At 35.1% G+C, this 22647-nt stretch overlaps 1 protein-coding gene across 1 annotated transcript in view; it reads left to right on the top strand.

Moving 5' to 3' along the window:
• Positions 1 to 22647, top strand: part of celf5a (cugbp, Elav-like family member 5a) — a 327723-nt gene that overhangs the window by 251153 nt on the left and 53923 nt on the right. The window contains exons 4-5 of the mRNA XM_073844616.1: positions 4533 to 4661; positions 7527 to 7606. Of these exons, the coding sequence (XP_073700717.1) occupies positions 4533 to 4661; positions 7527 to 7606 (209 nt within the window). The remainder of the gene's footprint in view (positions 1 to 4532; positions 4662 to 7526; positions 7607 to 22647) is intronic.

The raw sequence follows: 22647 nt of genomic DNA, 5'->3' as shown, positions 1-22647 counted from the left end.
TGAATAATTTCGGGCTTGACTATATATATATATATATATATATATATATATATATATATATATATATATATATTTATTTAATTTTTTATTTTTTTATTTTTGCGCAAATCAGACAAGTCATTCTGACTGGTTTTGTGATTCCAAAAAAAAAAGGTTTGAATCTTTAGAATGATTTGTCAGACAAAGAACAGACAGAGAATCAGACAAAAATCATTTTATAATTCAGAAAAAAAGACCCAAAAGGATAGTTTATTTACAAATTTATAAAATTGAAAATATTTAGGTGTAGAATGACTTCTTGAATGTTTTGGTGATTAATAAATATTTGATTCAATTAAAATGTTTTGACTTACTCAGACTGATTTTGTGGTGTAAAAGATTTGATTTGATTGATTTGTTCACAAATCATTCAGACCTGTTTTGTGATTCAGTGAAAAGACTTGGCTCATTCAGACTGCTTTTGTGATTTATGTAAAGATTTGATTCATACAAACAGACCTTTTGTTATTCACTGAAAAGATTTGACTCATTCAGACTGCTTTTGTGATTAAATGATAATATTTGACTCAAACAACAATCAGACAAATCAATTAGATAGGATTTATGATTCATAAAAATAAGACAAATCTGACAAATCATTTAAACCAGTTTTGAGATTCATTGAAAAGAAAAAGATTGGAAAGATTTCAAACATTGTTACTTCGCTTCTGAATACTTTTCTTGTGACTGACCGCACCAATGAGAGCGCGGATGTCAATATTTTCAATGAATAGCAACTTAAAATTGGATCTGTTTTTCACGTTAGTCTTTTGCGCAACCTCAGAAGTCGTATGGACCACATTTATGGGCATTTCATGGTGCTTGTATGCCATTTTTGAGAGATTGAAGCTTCCAGTCTTCATTTATTAAAACTGCGTGGACAGGATCGACCAGCAGAGTCCTTAAAATGTATTTGTTTTTGTTTTGTTTTTTCCACAAAAATTCACACATGTTTGAAAAGACAGAGAATTTAAATTTTGGTTCAACTATTCTTTGAAGGTGTATCCTCAGCATGGTCTCCACTATATATACTGATTTACAGCATGTGTTGCAGATACACTCTTTCCGCCCATAAGTATTATTCCATTCAGCTGTCAGCCGTCGGACAGCCGCAAGGGTGTATTTTAAAGCATGCTACCCCAGCAGCGCTTGTGGCATAAATATTGAGCTGAAGCACATGCGATATTAAATTCATACAGGTCAGCTGCGTACATTAATCCAATCCGGACAGAGTCCCATCACCCGTTTCCCAGATCCGAGACGTCACAAGGAGCACGGCAAGACCTCAAGGCCACATCTATGCGAATTCGTCCAGGAACGTTACCAGCCCACCTCCGGATCGCAAGATCCCCCTCAGGCGTTGTGGAAGGCCCATCCTGCCCTTTTATTTTCCAGTTCAGGGCCTTCTTTTTTTTCAGATAAATGCTCTCCGATGTAACGTGACAGATGTCACAATGCATCGCCTCTATTTTGATACATACCCTCTGATCCTGCCACAAACGATAAAGAGCGCACAGGGCAAAGACAACGTGCTGACACTCGTGATTATTTTAGAGCGCGTCACGGCCGCGGCGAGACACGGAGCCGGCCAGGTTCCAGAGCGAATCAAGGAATATTAATACGTGCGTGTCGGAGACATCGCGGCATCTGAGGACTATGGGAAACTCAATAGACACATCCATCCTTTTGACATATATTCAGAAAGATCAATGCAGTGATAAAGTTGTCGGTTTAGTTGGTTTGCACTTAATCTGTTGAGGCTGTAAAACACTTGATTTATTTTTTTTCCCAACTTTGGTTTTTGAAAGAAAAGAAAATTATGCAAAAAATGACCAATTATCAATCATATCAATCATAATTCATTGGTCTCTTTTGAGATTGTGTCTATTCATAATGTTATTTCATCCAAAATACACATTGAAGTGTTTATTTTATTGCCCTTTATCTATTTGTGTCTGTAGAATTCAATTATATTTCATGTTTAAAGGCTGTTTCATCATAATAATTTTTTTTTCGCACTGAGGCATAAATCTCCACTTTGTTTGCACTAACATAAACCAAACTTTATGGTTATACAAAAATATTTGCAATTCTTAATGTAATCAATCAAATAAAAAAGTCATTCAGACTAATATTAAATCGGAAGATTTGACTAAAAAGAATGATTGGTTGCCATTATTTTGTGATTCAATCAAAAGATTTGATTCATTCAGACAGACGGATTTTGATTCAGTAAAAAGTTTTGACTCAATTAGACTGATTTTTGTGGTTTAATGAGAATATTTGACTCAAACGAATGATTCTTTCACCAATCAGTCTAAATAATTTAGACAGGATTTGTGATTCATTTATAAAAAAAAACTCAAAACAATGATTTGTTCAGAAATCTGCCAAATCATTCAAACTAGTTTTGTGATTCAATAAAAGGATTTGACTCACTAGACTGATTTATTCACTAGTAACTCACAATCATTTATAGACACATTTTGTGATTCAGAGGAATGATTTGCTTACAAATATGAAAATATTTAAGCATGTTCTGTCATTCAGTAAAAAGATTTGACTCGAAGATTTGATAAGAATGAATTGTTGAAAAATCAGGCAAATAATTCAGACTGGTTTTGTCATTTAATAGAAAGATTTGATTTATTCAGACAGCTGTTTTTTGTTTGTTTGTTTTTAGCAAGAGGTATCTATATTTATGAACAAAACATTGAATCATTTAGTCAGCTGATTCATTCAAAAGCAGTGATACATTTAGGAACAGAGCAAGTGAGTCATTGAATCATTTTATCTGCTATTTCGTACAAAAGCACTGAATCAATCAGCAACAGAACCAAGGATCTCTAGCAATGAATCATTGAATCATTTACTCAGTCGATTTGTTTGAAATTCTTTCTGTCTGTTCGAGATTTGTTCCATCTCTCTACTTAATCTATTTATCGTCCATAACATGGAATCATTTAGTCAATCGATTAATTTAAAATCACTGATACATTTAGGAACATAACAAGTGAGTCATTGTATCATTTTAGCAGCCAGTTCGTTCAAACACGCGGATTTATTCAGCAACAGAAGTGTCTTTAAGAATGAACCATTTAATTATTTACTCATTCTCATTATTTTCTTGAATTATTTACTCATCTATCTATCTAACAAAACATTGAATCATTTGTTTAAAAGCAGTAATAGATTTAGGAAAAGAAAAAGTGAGTCATTAAATCATTTTATCAGCCGATTCGTTCAAAAACACTGAGTTATTCAGCAACAGAACCAAGTGTCTGTTCGAGATTCCATCCATCCATCCATCCATCCATCCATCCAATCATTTAGTTAGCCAAAGTTCAAAGGAACGAATACATTTAAGAAAAGAACAAGTGAGTCATTAATTAATTTTAACAGCTGATTCATTCAAATGCACTGAATCATTGAAGTAGTAATTAGTAATGAGTCATTGAATCATTTACTCAGCTGATTTGTTCTAAATTCAATAGATACATTTTAGATCTATCTATCTATCTATCATCTATCTATCTGTCTGTCTGTCTGTCTGTCTGTTTGTCTGTCTGTCTGTATTTGAATCATTTAGTCAGCTTATTCGGTCAAATGCAGTGATACATTTAGGAAAATAAAAAGTGAGTCAGTAAATCATTTTATCAGCCTATCTATCTATCTATCTATCTATCTATCTATCTATCTATCTATCTATCTATCTATCTATCTATCTATCTATCTATCTATCTATCTATCTATCTATCTATCTATCTATCTATCTATCTCTTCTTTTATCTATCTTTTTTTATTTCAATAATCTTGATTTTTAATTGCAAATGAGTTTGAATGGATATGATGCTTTTAACCCTTATAATATTTGATAGAAAATGCCACTGTGATTCTTTTGCAAAAGTTGTCAGGCTATGAAAAGATTTGGCTAGTATCACTTGGCATAGTGCCCTTTATAATTTGTGATAATCAAATTTGTATAACATTCAAGATTGCAGCTCAGTCAAAGAAAGCATTATCCGTGAAGACACCCAATTACCATAAACTAAACACCGAACAGGACCAAAACAGCTCGCATTAGTCTGAATTCCAGGTCAGCGGTAGCGACACTCTCAGTCTATCTACACCCTCCAGAGTTTCGTAGAAAGCGTCGTCTCTTCGCAGCCTGCTTCTTCCTATTAAACCAGGCCTCTAAGCACGACAGCTTAGTGCTATCACCTCAGGCCTACCCAGCATTTCCAACATGGGGTTGAACCCAATTATCCCCCAAATTAAAATGAACAGACTTGGCACGAGGAACAATTACTGCTGTGACTCCATTCCGCAAGCTAAATGGGCCAAGCAAAAGCAGTCCCTGTTTGCCCATGCTGGCCAAGGACCAAAAGTCTGAGTAGTATTTGGGCTGTGCTTACAATAGTAATGTATGTGGGTAATGGGGAGGTGAGAGGTTACGTTAGTCGTTTCATTCGTTCTGTTTTTCTTTGCTTCAGAAGACAGGAAGCTGTTCGTCGGGATGCTGAACAAACAGCAGACGGAGGAGGACGTGTACCGTCTTTTCGAGCCCTATGGAGTCATCGAGGAGTGCACTGTGCTAAGAGGTCCGGATGGAAATAGTAAAGGTGAGGTTATGTCACATTTTATGGTATGATGTTGTATTAGCAGTCAACATGAAATTGAGCTTTGAGCTTCTTATACACACTTCTGGGCTTTATTGTGAGCAGTTCTGTCAAATCGATTAATCGTGATTAATCGCATCCAAAATAAAAGTGTTTACATACTGTGTGTGTGTGTGTGTGTGTGTGTGTGTGTGTGTGTGTGTGTGTGTATCCATATATATATCTATATATATATATACAGACATACATTATGTAAACACTTGTATTTTCGATGCAATTAATCACGATTAATTACTTTTTTGTGGCAAAAAAAAATGTGTGTATGCTGTGTGTGTGTGTGTGTGTGTGTGTGTGTGCACGCATCTATATATACCCACATATACATTATGTAAACACTTTTTGATTCAATTACTATTTTTTTATTCGATTAATCGTGATTAATCAGTTTGACAGCACTAATTATTACCAAACTTTGCTTGATTAATCAAATATAATACAGTAAAAACAGTAATATTGTGAACTTTTATTATAGTTTAAAATAACTTTTTAATTTTCAGTTATTAAAAAATATATATATATATAATCATTATTCTGTGGCGTTACATTGGAATTTTCAGCAGCCATTTCTCCAGTCTTCGGTGTCACATGATCCTTCAGAAATCATTTTGGTTTAAGGTTGAATAAAAATAATAATAATAGTACTTTTTTTTAGAAAGAATACATTCAGTTGATCAAAATTGATCATTTTAGTTTAATTTATATTATTACGTAAGACTATTACACAAGATATTTTCAATTAAAGATGAATAGAAAAAAAGGTAAATCCTAAAAAAAAACCAATAATAAGCAGCCAAAACTGTTTCCAACATTTATGATAAATATTAAATATATATATTAGCATAAATATTAAAATATAATACGCATTTTATGAAGCATTGTGTGATATTGAAGACTGGAGTAATGGCTGTTTTGCCATAAAAGGAATAAATTGCATTTTAAAATATATTCAACTATTTTCATTAGATTGTAACAATATTTGACAACAATATTCATGTTTTTACTGTATTTTTTATCAAATAAATGCAGACTTAGTGAGACTTCTTTCAAAACATGAACAATCTTAAATGTTAACACACTTTTTCAGAAACTATTTTGGTTTAAGTATGATTTAATAATAATAATATTTAATAGTAAGATTTTTTTTTGTTATTTATTTTATTTTATTTTTTCCATTTTTATTTTATATTTTTATTCTTCAAAGAATCAAAAAAAATCTATCACTGTTCTACAAAAAATGATAAACAACAAAAAAAATGTAAAAACTTTTTTGTTTTTTACAATATTTCAAAATATTAATGTTTTTTAAATCAAATAAATGCAGCCTTAGTGACACTTTTTCAGAAACTATTTTGGTTTAAGTATGATTTAATAATAATAATATTTAATAGGAAGATTTTTTATCACTGTTCTCGCAAAAATAATAAACAGCAAAAAATGTTTTTAAAATTTTTTTTTTGTTTTTTAAAAAATATTTTTAACAATATTTCACAATATTAATGTTTTTACTTCTATTTTTAAATCAAATAAATGCAGCCTTAGTGACACTTTTTCAGAAACTATTTTGATTTAAGTATGATTAAAATAATAATAATAATAATAATAATAATAATACTTTTTAGCAAGGATACATTAAATTGATCAGAATTTATCATTTTATTTTTGTTTATAATTTTACACAAGATATTTTTAATTAAAAATGCTGTTATTTGACGTTTTTATTCTTCAAAGAATCAAATAAATAAATGTATTGCTGTTTTCACAAAAATAATAAGCAGCAAAAACTGTTTTCAACATTGATGAGATATATATATACACACACACACACACATTAGATTGTAACAATATTTAAAATAATGCTGGTTTTACTATATTTTTTTAATTAAATAAATGCAGCCTTAATGAGACTTCTTTTAAAACCTTAAACTAAAATATTAACACCCACTTTTCCCAATCCAATAATTTCCAGCAGATAAAATAATACCTTTATCTTTGAGTATTGTTAAATATAATGTTAAAATTAAATATTGACATTTTATGCTTTCCAAGAACCAACAGTTTGTTCTGAGTTGTCGCTCATTCAACACCGAAGGCTCTTAAGAGATGGAGAAAAACCACATATTTGAGCATTAAACTTTTTATAGACTCCATTGTTTGCCCACCGAGGCTTTAGGGACACTGTAAGACGCTAATACAGCCTGGCATTTGGAAAAGCACTGTGGGAGTGCAAGTTTTCCCCGTGCCAGTGTTACGAAAATTGCTGTAGGATTATTTCTGCTACTTAGGGGGTGGATCTCTGAATACATCCAGTCTTATGGAAGAGAAGAAAAAGATAGATGTCAAAACATTTCCTGTACAATGAGTCAAGAAAACTACATTTCATTTAGCTCCTAATGTGTTTTATTTCAAACCCTGTTTTTTTTTTTTTTTTGCCTAAAAAGAGCTTAGTTCTTTAATAAAAAAAAACTGTATGAAACATGCTACGCTTGTATGCGGCGCATATCCTTAATATTTTGACAGCTTCTTCAACGGCTTGCAACACGACTGCTCTTGAATCCTAAATGGGTTTGAATTCTCGTGATGAGTATCTATGGCGGCGTTTAAAACGATATCAATTATCCCGTATTTTGCGTTTTGTTTGCATAGATGGGCATGTGGCAGTCAATAGCACGCTTTTCGCATCAGCACAGTCTCTAGAGGAGCCGCTTGCTTACCGTTGGAGGGCTTTCTGCCTCTCCAGTGTTTTAATGTGCTTTTCTACACTGTGGTTAAAGTGTTTGTGTGCCTTTGTGTGTGTCTTTTTTCTATCAGGCTGCGCCTTTGTAAAGTTCTCCACACACGCCGAAGCTCAGTCCGCAATCAGCGCCCTGCACGGCAGTCAAACCATGCCAGTGAGTACACACTTCTCTATAACACACACACACACACACACACACACACACACACACACACACACACACACACACACACACACACACACACACACGTTGGGTTTACATGTTTTATGGGGACATTCCATAGGCGTAATGTTTTTTATACTGTACAAACCGTACTTTCTATCGCCCTACACCTACCCTACACCTAAACCTAGCCCTCACAGGAGATTGTGCACACTTTTACTTCCTCAAAAAGAACTCATTGTGCATGATTTATAAGGCTGTTTCCTCATGGGGACCTGAGAAATGTCCCCACAAGGTCAAAATCTACTGGTATTCCTATCCTTGTGGGGACATTTGGTCCCCACAACGTGATGAATACCAGGTACACACACACACACACACACACACACACACACACACACACACACACACACACACACTCAGAAAACCTCTTATTTTCAGTGTTGCATTTTTTCTTTTTACTTTGATGTTCCTCCTGCAATCTGTACATTCTGGGGTCACTGTGTTATTATAAGAGTCATATAAACATCTTGTTTTTAGTTCTTAGAAATGTATTCTTTAAGTTTCAAGTGATTTTATTTTAAAGCTTCTATTCAATGACTTGTATTCAAGATGTAAGAAAAATGTTTTTCTTTTTGCTTGACAGTTACACCATATGACATTTAAAAAATGGTTGTCCAAAAAATGAAAAATTTGTCATTATTTACTCACCCTCATGTCGTTCCAAACCTGTGTTAGTTTTCATTTTTGGGTGAGCTATTTCTTTAAAAATGTCATGTGGCGTAACCATCAAGTGAAAACATTTTTCTTACATCTTGAATACATGGGAGTGTTTTTGAATATATTTTCCCAAGTATAGTATTTTTTTTATATCACATATCATGAGTTATTAATTCATAAATATCATTATTTTTGTTGGGGAGTTGTGCCACCTGACAATTTACAATCTGAATTAATCTTGCCTTTGTTATAAAGGCATAAAAAGAAAAATGCAACAATTATCAGTGAAATAGCTGAGATGTTTACATGTAACATATCTAAATTTTTCCGCCAAATCGAAGTCATGTGGTGCGACCAACATTTTTTAGTAGCATTAGCAGTTATAAGGTCAGATTTTGTGTGTGTGGTAGTTATAAGGATGAATAATGATTGTTTGTTTGTTTTTCATTCTTGCCAGACATAGTTTTTTCAAATGTTAAAGGGATAGTTCTTTCAAAAATTTAAATTTTGTCAATATTTACTCACTCTCATGCCGTTCAAAACCTTAGTAAGTTTATGCATAAGTAACTAGCATTCTTCAAAATATAATCTTTCATGTTCAGCAGAAGAAAGAAACTTACACGGGTTTGGAACGACATGAGGGTGAGTAAATGATTTTCATTTTCATTTTTGAACAATTTCTTTAAAAATGTCATGTGGTGTAACATGTAAAACGAAATACATATTTAGGGGCCAAGCACCAAAGGTGCGAAGGCACCTATTGTATCCGTTAGCGTTCTTGTTATTCTTCCGTTTCTTCTTCCGCTGTTGAAGTCTATGGCAGCCAATAGAACCGCTTGCAGGAAAGTTGTATAATTTGGCACACTGATAGTGGACAGTCTAAAATGTCACCATAGCCAATTTGAAGTCTCTAACTCAAACTCTCTAGCGCCACCACTTGTCCAAAATTTCACTCTCTTTTTGCTAATAACTTTTGAACCGTAAGCCACAAAATCATAATTAAAAAATCGTAAGGTTTAGTTTTTTTTTTCTATTTTCAATTGTTTGAAAAACCTACTTTTTTCGAACTCATCCTAGGCGGTTTGTCTGATTTTCACCAAAATTGGCTCAGATCATCTTCAGACCATGTTGGCTAGAAGTTATGGAATTCAAGTTGATTGGACAAACCGTTCTTGAATAACGCGCAAAAGAATTGTACAAAAAACGTGCAAAAATGGATGTGAGGCCATATCTCCGCAACGGTTTGTCGTATTGAGACCAAACTTGGTGTGTGTTATAACAAGCATGACCTGAGGGTACATGCAGTGTTTCGTCACAGTGCCACCTAGTGGTCAGGAGATATGAAAAATGGCTATTTTTGCTTATAACTTTTTAATGGTTTGGCCAAAAATCTCGACTGGTCTCGTTAGATTCGGATGAGCATACCGAGTTGAACCATATCCAATTTTCCCATGTCAGCCATTTTGGGCATCAGCCATTTTGAATTTTGTCATAAAATGCTATATTTTACGAACACATTGATATATCGTTACAAAACTCGGTATGTGTCTTCAGCACCATGCCCTGACAGTACTCAAAAAGCTTGGTCTAAAAGCTTAGATTGCATTAGCCTATTGTAATGAAATTGGTCTCAAAATATTCCTTGGGTCATGCCGACAACATAGATACCAATTATGCCACAGTTGGAAAACTACTTTTCAAACTCGTCCTAGACCATTCATCCGATTTTCACCAAAATCGAGTCAGATCATCTTCAGACTTTGCTGATACAAAGTTATGGATTTCATGTTGATAGATGAAACTGTTTTCATACAGCACCTCTACAAATTTTAGGCTTGATGCCAAAATGACTTTGAGGCGTTATCTCTGCAAAGCTTTGACTTAAAGACACCAAACTTTGTGTGTGCCTTTGTTACCTCACACTAAACACACCAGATCGATTTGATAACAGCGCCACCTGTTGGTCAAACGTAATAAGCCATAAAATCATATCAGTAGGCATTCTACATTATTTTTTTGTCATTTTGACCAAAATCATCTTAAAATGGCTTCCTTTTACTCATTGTTGCATTTGGTCTGATGTTCCATGGCATCCTTAGGTCCTAATTTTCCCTTTGGAGTGTTTGGCCCCGTAATTGCTGCTTGCAGATATATTTTTCTTTACATCTTGAATACATGGGACTGTACACATTATTTTTTACAAATGTTTTTAATATATTTTCCAAAGTATAGTATTTTTTTAATGAATTATTAATAAATAAATGTAATTATTTTTGTTGGGGAGTTGCACCACATGACAATTTCAACCTGAAGTAATCTCGTCTTAGTTATAAAGGCATAAAAATAAAAAAGCAACACATAATTATCAATGATCAGGGATGTATATATGTAACACACACATTTGTCCGCCACATAAAAGTCATGTGGTGCGACCAACTTTTTTTAGTATTAGTGGCTATGTTGGTAGTTGGTAGTTATGAGGTTGAATAAAGTTTGTTTGTTTGTTTTGTTGGTGGAACCACATAAATTCTTGCCAGACAAAAGTTTATCAAATGTTAAAGGGATGGTTCACCCAACAATGAAAATTCTGTCTTTAATTACTTACCCACATGTCCATGTCCATGTTCCAAACCTGTAAGACCTTTGTTTATCTCCAGAACACAAATTAAGATATTTTTGATGAAGTTCGAAAGCTTTGGCTGATGGAAGACACAAAATTGTTAAATAAAGTTGTTATTTTTGTTTACTTTGCGCACAAAAAGTATTCTCGTAGCTTCATAACATTACGGTTGAACCACTGATGTCACATGGACTGTTTCATCAATATCCTTATTATCTTTCTGGATCTTGAATGTGGTAGTTGCAGGGTCTCAAATTTCATCAAAAATATCTTAATTCGTGTTCCAAAGATGAACGAAGGACTTACAGTTTTGGAACGACATGGGGAGAGTAATTAATGACAGAATATTCATTTTTGAGTGAACTATGCCTTTATTTTTGTAGCAGCAGTAATAGTAGTGAACCAGGCAATCAAATCATTTCCAAACAAATCAGTCACTTCAACTTCCGAACTGCATATTTGGCTATATTGTTTTGTTGAATAGCTGCATTGCCAGCATATCAGCACGTGGCCTTTGTCCGGCCGTTTCAATCTCGAGGACTGGACGCTGAGCCATAAAAAGCAGACTATTCAGCACAGTCTGCCTGAATCACACAGCTATTCAGTCACACACGCATAGTTTGGCTCTCAGAAGTAGCTCACACGCTGCAGTTTTATTTGCGAAAAGTCTCCGGCTGGATACAGACGAGCTATGAGATATTGAAATGCATTTGAGCAGGTGCTTTTTTATTTTTAAAGAAACAGTTGACCCAAAAATTAAAAGAAAAATCATTATTTGCTATTCACCACAGTGTGATTCCAAACCTATATGGCTTTGTTTCGTCTGTGGAACACAAAATGAGATGTTGTCTTGAAGTCTTTTTGTTGTTTTTAGGTAGACTGTCACTTTAAGAGGAAGAAACGTGGCTAAGAGATGGATTTGTGTTGTGATCCGCTCTCTGTATAACCTTTAGGGTCAACCGAGGTGCAAATGATTCAGGGACATTGAAATGTAAACCACAGTCCTAAAATCCTCACCTCACACACGCGCTCAGACAATCTTTCCACCCTCTCTCCTCTCTCCTTCCCTCCATCCTCCCGGGACATTAGGCAATAGACTTGTTTACCTCACCTTTCACCACATTGACTGGTGAATTATTCATTGGCATGTACTGAGGTGGGAGTGGAGGAGAGAAAAAGAGAGAGAGCGGGAAGGAACGCGAGATAGAAAAGTAGAAAGAGAGAGGTGGAGAGACAGAGGAAGAGAGGAGGAAGCTCACGGGGGAGGGATGGGAAAGGTTTATAGTCATCTCGGAAGGTAAATTGATTATGGAAAACCTTACCGGCCTCCATTCTCTCGAGTCTGAAGTTGTAGAGGGAGGGGTCAGGACTCGCGCGGCTCCCAGGTGCCAAAGTGAGATGTTTAGCTGAGATAATGGAGTTCTTCTCAAGGCAGGGCTTGATGAAGCACTCATCCATCTGCAAACTCTTCAAAAGAAATGATGGCGAACTTACGAACACCCACCAGCCTCTCACGCCCTCGGTCTGCCGGCAGCTCGTGGTTATTATAGTAACACTAGCACACAATTTGAGTGATACAAGTAATACATTTTTTTCTGTCATCAAAGCAAAATGCTTTGTGAAGTGACAAAATGGCAACCAGTCAGAACATATTTGAACTTTAATTTATGATAAACTTATGATGACTTCGACATTGCGTGAAGTGATTGGAATAGAAAACGCTACATACATAGATGTGATTCGATGAAAAACAAGACTTTAGACCAATCAGATAAGGATTTGTACATTGTGTGAAGTGATTGAGATAGAAAACGCAACGTAAATAGGTGTGATTCAACAATTTTTAATTTATGAAAAACAAGACTTTAGACCAATCAGAATTCACTGTTGGCGGGGTTACGTTGCATGAGATGATTTGAATAGAAATTGTGTCAGAAATACTTGTGATTCAGCAAATTTACAGCGTCAAGTAATTTGTTCGTCCAGACTAAAAGTATAATGATAATCAAAATAACAACCAATCAGAACAAATTAGGACTTCTATATTGCGTGATGTGATTGGAATAGAAAACGCAACGTAAATAGGTGTGATTCGACAAGTATTTTCTTTGTCTGGACTAAAGTACAATACTGAAGAAAATAACAACCAATCGGACGCCAAATATTTAGTGTTTAATTGATGAAAAACAAGACTTTAGTTCAATCAGATTTCACTGTGGGTGGGGTTGCGACGTCTGAGATTATATAAATACAAATAGCATCAAAAATAAGTGTGATACAACAAAATTGCAGATAAAAGTACAATACTAAACAGTATGACAATCAAAACATATTTGGTATTTAATTTATGAAAAACAAGACTTTAGACCAATCAGATTTCACTGTGGGCGGGGTAATGTTGAGTGAGATGATTCGAATAAAACTTGCATCCGAAATAGGTGTGATCCAACATATTTACAGCGTCAAGTCATTTGTTTGTCTAGACTGAAAGTACGATGCAAATCAAAATAAAAAAAAAACAATCAGAACATATCAGGACTTCCACATTGTGTGGAGTGATTAGAGTAGAAAACACAACATAAATAGGTATGATTCGACAAGTAATTTCTTTGTCTGGACTAAAGTACAATACAGAAGAAAATAACAACCAATCGGACGCCACATATTTGGTGTTTAATTTATGAAAAACAAGACTTTAGACCAATCAGATTTCACTGTGGGTGGGGTTATGTTGTGTGAGATTCCAATAGAAATTGCGTCAGAAATATATTTAACAAAAAAAAAAGTTGTTATAGTGTATATTGGTGAGTGTATATTAAACATCAAATAAATTCTGACTGGATAGGATTTTATTTCGCACAGTATTTCACTTTTTTTCAAATTAGTTTTTTTTTGCGTTTTCACATTTCTTACGATAGGACAGAGTAGAGCTGACAAGTGAAATTGGAGAAAGAGACGGGGTAGGGTCGAAAAAAAGGTCCTTGAGCCAGGATTCGAACTCGGGACGAAAGGCTCTGTATTTCGCACAGAATTTCACTTTCATTGAGTCCCGAAAAAAGTAAAAAAAAAACTTATCCTATCGTAAGAAATGTGAAAATGGCAAGAGTAGAGCTGACAGGAAGTGAACTGGGAGAAAAAGACGGGGGTGGTATCGGAAAAGATCCTCGAAACGGGATTTGAACTCGGGACGCCCATAGCTCCAAGGCTCTGTATTTCAACATGCTGCCCACAAGGCTATCGGTACTGACCAAATTAGATTTTTTTTGTTTGTTTGTTTTTACTTTTCCAAATGAAGCTACAAGAGATAAAAGCCATTTTTTTGCAAGTTTTGAGGTTCTATTTTTGTTGTATCATGTTGTGTAGCTTCATCCACAATAAAATCTTCTTTTCAAATATACTTGTCAAGACATACTTATTTTTGCTGCAATTTCTATTACAGTTGCTTCATACAAAGTAGCCCCACCCACAGTTAAAGCTCAGTCAAAAGTCTTGTTCTTCATATTTTAAAATAAACGATTGGTTGATCGGTTGTCATTTAGTTCACCATTGTGCTTTTAGTCTGGACAAACAAATGACTTGACGCTGTGAATTTATTGTATCACACCTATTTCTGACGCAATTTCTATTCTAATCACCTCACACAACATAACCTTGCCTACTGAAATCGGTTTAAAGTCTTGTTTTTCATAAATTAAACACCAAGTTTGTTTTGACTGCCATTTTGTTTAGTATTGTACTTTTAGTCTGGATAAACAAACTACTTGACTTTTTGTTTCATTTTGTTGTAACATACCCATTTCTGACGCAATTTCTATTTGAATCACCTTACACAACAAAGCTCCGCACACAGTGACGTTTTATTCATCTAAAGTCTTGTTTTTCATAAATTGTGTTCTAATTGGTTGACTTTTTGTTCGGTATTGTACTTTAGTCCAGACAAAAAACACACCTATTTCTGACGCAATTTCCTTTCGAATCATCTCACGCAACGTAACCCCACCCACAGTGAAATCTGATTGGTTTAAAGTCTTGTTTTTCATAAATTAAACACCAAATATGTGGTTGCTGTTTGGTTGTCATTTTTTTGGTATTGTATTTTAGTCCAGATGAACAAATTACTTGTCGAATCACACCTATTTATGTTGTGTTTTATATTCCAGTCACGTAATGTAGAAGTCCTGATATGTTCTGGTTGGTTGTTATTTTGATTAGCATTGAAATTTTAGTCTCGACGAAACAAATTACCTGAGGCTGTAAATTTGTTGCATCACACCTATAATCTAAATTGTATTGTATGTTCTAAATTGATGCGTAATGCAACAAATAGAAATTAAAAACTAAAATGACATGGAAAAAATAACATCACTTGATGTTTTAGTGTTACGAAACATGACCAAAATTAGCTTTTGTTATTCTTTTGTTTTTACTGAAAGCAAAATGCTGTGTCAAGTAACTAAATCCCAGTTAAATGTACTTGATGTTTAATTTACAGTACAACCATTTGAAAAACTTGAACCAATGATATTTCAGTGTACAGAAATGGAAACCAAAAAACGTCAAAATTTACTTCACCCTCCCCCCAGGAGTTTGATTGACAGGCGATTTGACCAATCATAACACAGAAACTGCCAGTTTATCCGACAAACAAACCAGACAGGAAAGTAGATTAACGTCGGTGGACTTGAACTTGAAAAAAATATGTATTGACGTCTTTCTACGGTTAAAACAAGATAACTTCTGATGTTCATTCACGTTTATTTTGTGCTATAACTAGTAATAATGTAGAGATTGGTTCACATGCTGCTTGAACTGAGTGGCTACAGCGATCTTTCATGACATTAAAGAGCCACAGAATGGTATTTATTGTTTGAATTTATTAAAAAATGACAAATGTTGAAAGCGAAGACTTTGTTTCATACCAAAAGTAACCTACTCTGTCTTTTCTATTGGCGCATTGCCAGTTTTCTCGTTGCTCCACAATGTATTTTTTACTGTGTGGGAGTGCCATGGCTTGTTGGACGTAGCAACAGTAACTTCACGAAGGGTCAATTGCTTGTCGCAGTTATGGCTGTTTAAGACCAAAACTCGCAAACGTACAAAAGATTATTGTTTCTTCATTAGGTTGCACAGATACACCAACTAACCTCTCACAAACTAAGTTCGCTCTTGAAGAACCAAACGCAGCTCATAGTTATTACCGTAAGGAGTCCAGTGAAGAAACGAGTGCTAATTCATTTTAAAAACACACGCATAAAGCAGTCTGCTAATGATGTGCTCGTGGGCAGCAAGAAACTGGCCTTATTGCAGAACTGCTTGGCGCTTATATTCAGTGCAATCTTATATTCGGCTCAAATCCCCCACGGCTCATGGCAGTCAGTGCATTATCTTCATGCACACACATGCATGCATGTATGCACATGCTGCCCCTCTTTTCTGTCCATTTCTCTTGCTGGCACAGCCATGAGGTCACAGCTACATACTTTGATCTAATTTTCCAGCTCCAGAAGCTCAGGCTGAATGCGTTGCATGTTTCCTGACTGAGTGACGTACAAATAAGAAGAGCATATACATACACACATCAAATCAGAGTGCGCCAGTTTGAAGAAGGGTTTTGACATGTGCTTAATTCCACGCACGGCTGCCCCCTGTGCCCTCCCCCCTGCACTTCAGACGTGGGGCAATTAAAAATTTACACCGCTGTGTGGTAAAGCAAATTGCCAGACTTCAGGAAGGCCTTGTACGACGGAAGACCAGGGACGAAATTACGCCCAGTGAAGGTTGGGAGGGGTCAAGGAACTCTAGCCCCTCGGCTTCGGTCTCATTTCCACCCCGGTGTATACGCCAGGGATTGAGCGTATTTCAACAAATACAGGAAAATGAAACTGCCGCTGCTATCTGATATTACAATCTCCTTGGTTTAGGAGAGTTTGCGCCGCCGACCGATTGCCACTGTCTATGGTTGAATGGCAATGCGTTCAGCTGGATTTTCATTTCCTCATGACTGCGTTGATATCTAACAACAACTACAGGAGAAATACTGGCCCAAAATTGCGTTGCCTAAAATTGCGGCCTGAGCTCAAACGTGATACAAGAAGGTTACATGCATTTTTATACACAACAACTCTTTTAAATAATCTCTCTTTATTTTTAAATAATACATGCTACTTCAATATAGTCTGTTTTAAATATACACTACCAGTCAAAAGTTTTTGAACAGGAAAAAAAATATTTAAAAAAATATTAGTAATATAAAATTATAGTTATTTCTTGGAATACTGGATTCTAATAAGTCATTCCCTTTTTTTTCACTTTAAATTTTTCTTTAGTTCTTAAATTAGAATATATGCATGTACTCTTGCATGTGTAGTTCTGAAGATGTACATATAGATAATATATATTCTGTATACATTATATTCTAAATCTATATTATTATATTATATTATATTATATTATATTATATTATATTATATTATATTATATTATATTATATTATATTATATTATTATAATGTAAATACAGTATATTCATGAAATACATTAAATTCTCTATTATACTCCGGTGGACCAGGGAACCTAATCACAGTAAATGCACCATGAAAAAGGAGCAATACATCAAAATTCTCAACAACAACATCAGGCAGTCTGCAGAGAATTTCAGCACGACAACGACCCAAAACACACAACAAAAGTGGTGAAGAAATGGTTAGCAGACAAAAACATTAACGTTTTGCAGTGGCCCAGCCAGAGTCCTGACATAAAAACCAGTTGAGAATCTGTGGAGGGAGCTAAAGATCAGGGTGATGGCAAGGAGACCCTCCAACCTGAAAGAGTTGGAGCTCATCGCTAAAGATGAATGGGCAAAAATACCAGTGGAGACAAGCTGGTCAGCAATTATAGGAAGCATTTGTTTGCTGTAATAGCCAATAAAGGCTTTCCATTGATTATTGTGAAGGGTATGAATAATTTTGGACATGTGACCTTTTTGTTCAAATGTAAATAAAAGATGAGTACTAATTTTTTCCACAATGATGCCTCTTGTACATCATCTTATTATCTTTTGGGAGAAGCCTGTGTCATTTTTAATCAAAAAAAAAAAAAGACTTGCTGGTTGAATAAAAGTAACTTTAAGTCAGAATTTGCCAGGGATATGAATAATTTCGGGCTTGACTGTATACATACACACACACACACACACACACACACATATATATATATATATATATATTAGTGGTGGGCCGTTATCGGCGTTAACGTGCTGCGTTAACGTGAGACTCTTATCAGGCGATAAAAAAAATATCGCCGTTAATCTATTCTCAAAGTTGGGTTGGGAGCTGGGTCTAAACTACGCAAGATATGATGACTTTCACCTTGATATTTTAGCGCGGATGATGTATACCTAGTCGAATTTCACTGTAGGGGGCGAGAACGAGTCTTCAACTTCTGTGAAATTACCACATCAAATGAGACGTGCAAACATGGATGCAGCTATGAAGCCGCTTCAAGGCAGGTGCGTTGCTAGACCCTTTTTACTGGGGCACGTGAGTTATGATTAACTTTGATAATCCCGAAATAAAGACATTAAACTATATGCAACAACTGAATTGACGCTTCTAAAAGCAACGCAGTTTAATCGAAGACTATGCACGCAGATAGGCTATCCATGCCCGTGCGCGTCTGTGTATTTAACGGCAACGCGCACGTCGTGCAGCCTTTTGCGCAGAAGTACTTGGTTACACAAGTCTGTATAGGTAATTATGTTGTAAATGCAATTGTCAAGCAGTTTGTGATGCATTTTGGAAACAGGAGATGAGCGCCTGTTCTAATGCGCCACCTGGCCCGTTCTCGAAGACTTACTTTTAGTCATTATTTGGGTAGCACACATATTCTGAATGCCTTCAGCAGAATTCAAATTAGCCATTTTAATCTAGATTAATCTAGATTAATTCCAAGATTTAATCTAGATTAATCTAGATTAAAAAAATTAATCTATGCCCACCCCTAATATATATATATATATATATATATATATATATATATATATATATATATATATAATCAACAGCAAATAAAGGGCACATAACATTAAAATTGGTAAACCTTTTTTATAATAAAATTTGAAAGCTACAAGCAGCAGCAACAGACTCTGCTGCTCCATTGCTGATTGCTCTTTGTGCAAGATAATCCGTTTCTGTTATCATATTCACAGTTAATGCACAGAGACAGATGTGTAGCGTTAGAGTTACATCAGATATATGGCTTAGTTAGTGCCTTTATGGCCCTCGTTCACACAGAAACCTCAAGAATCGGGAAAGCACCAAGGTGCCCCCTGCCTCGCAGCTTCTCGTAAAGATGCAGCCCTCACTTTGATTCCAAGGCCTCGTTTTCCTCCTCTTTTTCCTCTGTAGAACAGCTGCACTTTTTATTTCCACAGTTTTACTCTCTCTCTCTCTCTCTCTCTCTCTCTCTCTCTCTCTCTCTCTCTCTCTCTCTCTCTCTCCTGAATCCATTTCGCTGGGTCCTGGACCTATGGGAATTCTCTGGGTGCTTGGTGGCTTAAAATTTAATGAGAGTTTTACTTCACAGATCAACCACCACACTCTCTCTCTTTCTCTCTCTCCATTTTCCTTCCCCTCTCTTTATCACTTTCTCTTACAGACGCATAGCCTATATCTTGCTGGACCGACAAGCCCTCGGCCCTGATATTCGCCGGATGTCTCAGAGCTAAAGCAAACAAACAGTCAAGAAAGGATTGGACAAATATCATCAACACATTCTGAAAATTCTGAACGCTCCAAACTTAGGACTAAAGGAACATTGAATTTCTTCTTTTATTGGCTTTGCCCAAGAACTTTCATAACACACAGTAAATATTTTGTTCTCCTTCGTAATAGCTCAAGGTGGTGTGCAGAACGTCTAGGTTTTCAATAAATACTCTGAGCGCTGCGGATAATCGCATTTGAGGTTAAGATTAAAATGCCAGCGTAGGCCTACCGTCTGCATACAACTTAATACCACTAATTCAAGAAGTTAAAGGGATAGTTCACCCAAAAATGAATGTTCTGTCATCATTTACTCCTACTTTCTTCTAGGGAACACAAAAAAGTTCTCTCTATGCAATAAAAGTGGATGGCATCCACCTTATGTTTTCTGTACGAGTGTGCGCCATTAAATTTAATGTCAATGTAAATTTAATGTGTCTGGCTTCCATTCTCATCGCGTCCAGCTATTTTTAGCTGTACAAAACAACTTATTTCGCTGCTTGATATTGCAAACTGGTGTTTTACCAGAAAACCTGAAAAAATAAAAGTGAATAGAACCCCGTTTTTGCCACCAATAAAAATGGTTAAAAAGGTAGCTTTATAATAAAGTAAAAATAAAGGTGCTTCACAATGCCATAGAAGAACCTTTTTTGTCTTAATGGTTCCATAAAATCTGAAGAACCTCTCTGTTTCACAAAAGGTTCTTTGTGGTGAAAGATGGTTCTTCGGATTAAAAAAAGGTAGGAAAGAGATGGTTCTTTAAAGAACCTTTGACTGAATGGTTCTTTGTGGAACCAAAAATGTTCTTCTATGGCATCGCTGTGAAGAACCTTTTAAAGCACCTTTATTTTTAAGAGTGTAGTTTAGACGTTGTTTCCCACAATTCTCAGAAAAATTCTCATGAATGTTCTCAAACTGTAAAAAATACATTGTGGAGCAAAGACAACCGACAGACAAGACAAAGCAGGTTACTTTTGGTATAAAACCAAGTCTCAGCTTTCAAATGTTGGCCTTTTTTTTTTTAAAGTCAAGCAATAAATAGTTTTGTGGCTCTTTAATGTGTCGTTGCAGATCGCTGTAGCGCCTCAGTTCAAATGGAATGTGAATACATCTCTTTCTTACTACTAGTTATAGCACAAAATAAACATGAACGAACATCAGAAGATATCTTGTGTCAACTGCGAAAAGACGTAAATACACACGATTTTTCAAGTTTAAGTCCAAGGACGTTAATCTACTCTCCTCCTCCTTGTCGGAAAAAAAGCTGATTCTGCATTACGATTGGTCAGATCGCCTGTCAATCAAACTCCCAGCGAAGAGTCATAATTCTAAGTTTATATCTTGCAAATCTGAGGGTTTTTTTCTCTGAATTGAGATAAAAAGTTTTTTTGTTTGTTTGTTCTTTTCATTAGAAGTTGACCAAGGCTGCTCCAAAAAGTACAATTAAGCATTATAAAACCCATCAAAAAAAAATTATAATAATAATACTCCAAATGATTTATGCTCTATTTATGCTCTACATTTGGTATGAAACAAAGTCTCAGCTTTCAAATGTTGGCTTTTTTTCCCCCAAAAAAATAAATAGTTTTGTGGCTCTTTAATGTGTTGTGACAGATCACTGTAGCGCCTCAAATGGCCTTATTACTAGTTATAGCACAAAATAAACATGAATATACATCAGAAGTTATCTTGTGTCAACCGCAGCAAGGCGTAAATACACACACACAAAAAAAAAAATTCAGTTTAAGTCCACTGATGTTAATCTACTCTCCTCCCTGGTTTGTTTGTCAGACAAAATGGCAGATTCAGCATTACGACTGGTCAGATCGCCTGTCAATCAAACTCCCAGCGAAGGGTCAATTCTGACTTTTTATCTCTGAATTCATAATTCTAAGTTTATATCTTTCAGTCTGAGTTTTTTTTTCTCTGAATCCAGATAAAAAGTTTTTTTGATGTTGTTTTTTTTTTTTTTTTTATTAGAAGTTGACCAAGGCTGCTCCAAAAAGTACAATCGAGCATTATAAAACCATCAAAGAAATAGTCCAAATGATTTATGCTCTATATTCCAACACTATAAAAAATATTTTTCTAAGTTGTAAACTAAAGATTACTGGAGTACAATTTGTATTTAATTTAATTCAGTTGTTCATTTGTAATTTCTTTGTAATTATTTGTGAAATGTACTGGCAGTTTCTACCTGATCTCATGATGAAAACGTACCTGTGGGAACTTTTTCACAAGACGCTAAATACGTACCAATAAGTACATATCAATGCAGTTTCCAACAGAAATGAACACTAGAGGTGGTAAAACAGTGAGCACTTGTAATTGTTTTCGTACACAGTTATAATTACAGCTCCATATGTTTCGCTTTCCGTACGTAACACAAAAGTGGACTTAGGATGCAGAATCCTTGGGTACAAATCCCGTGAAAAACATGACTCACGATGTAATAGCTGAAAGAACAAGTTAAAACAGTATGCTTGCAACTGCGTTTTTACAGCACATTCAATTTTGTTCATATTATCGGTGAGTTTAGGTTTAGTGAAGATGGTACGTTATTTTAAAACGTCACGGTACATTAGAGATATAGCGCTACTCAACGGACGTTTCAGGTCAGAGCTGCGGTGACCCATACAAAACCAGCGTCACATAAAACATACCATATGTATTGTTCATCTGTTTCAGGGGAAAAAAATCGATTGTGTCACGTAACATGGCGCCACATATTTCACGTCTTGCGAAAATGTTCTAACATTTACGTTTACATCATGAGATCAGGTTGGGCAATTTCTGAGTACATCCTACTTGTTTACAATAAGTTGCTATAGACTGAAATTTGCATTGTTAATTACAGAAAATTGAGGTCACCATTCCCTTTCATAATATGGAAATGAGCAGCTTGGACATTTCTCCAAAATATCTTCTTTTGAG

This window comes from Garra rufa, chromosome 7, assembly GCF_049309525.1.
Source record: "Garra rufa chromosome 7, GarRuf1.0, whole genome shotgun sequence".
In the NCBI taxonomy this organism is placed as follows: domain Eukaryota; kingdom Metazoa; phylum Chordata; class Actinopteri; order Cypriniformes; family Cyprinidae; genus Garra; species Garra rufa.
The sequence above is the reverse complement of the archived record's forward strand: the minus strand, read 5'-3'. Positions and strand labels throughout refer to the sequence as shown.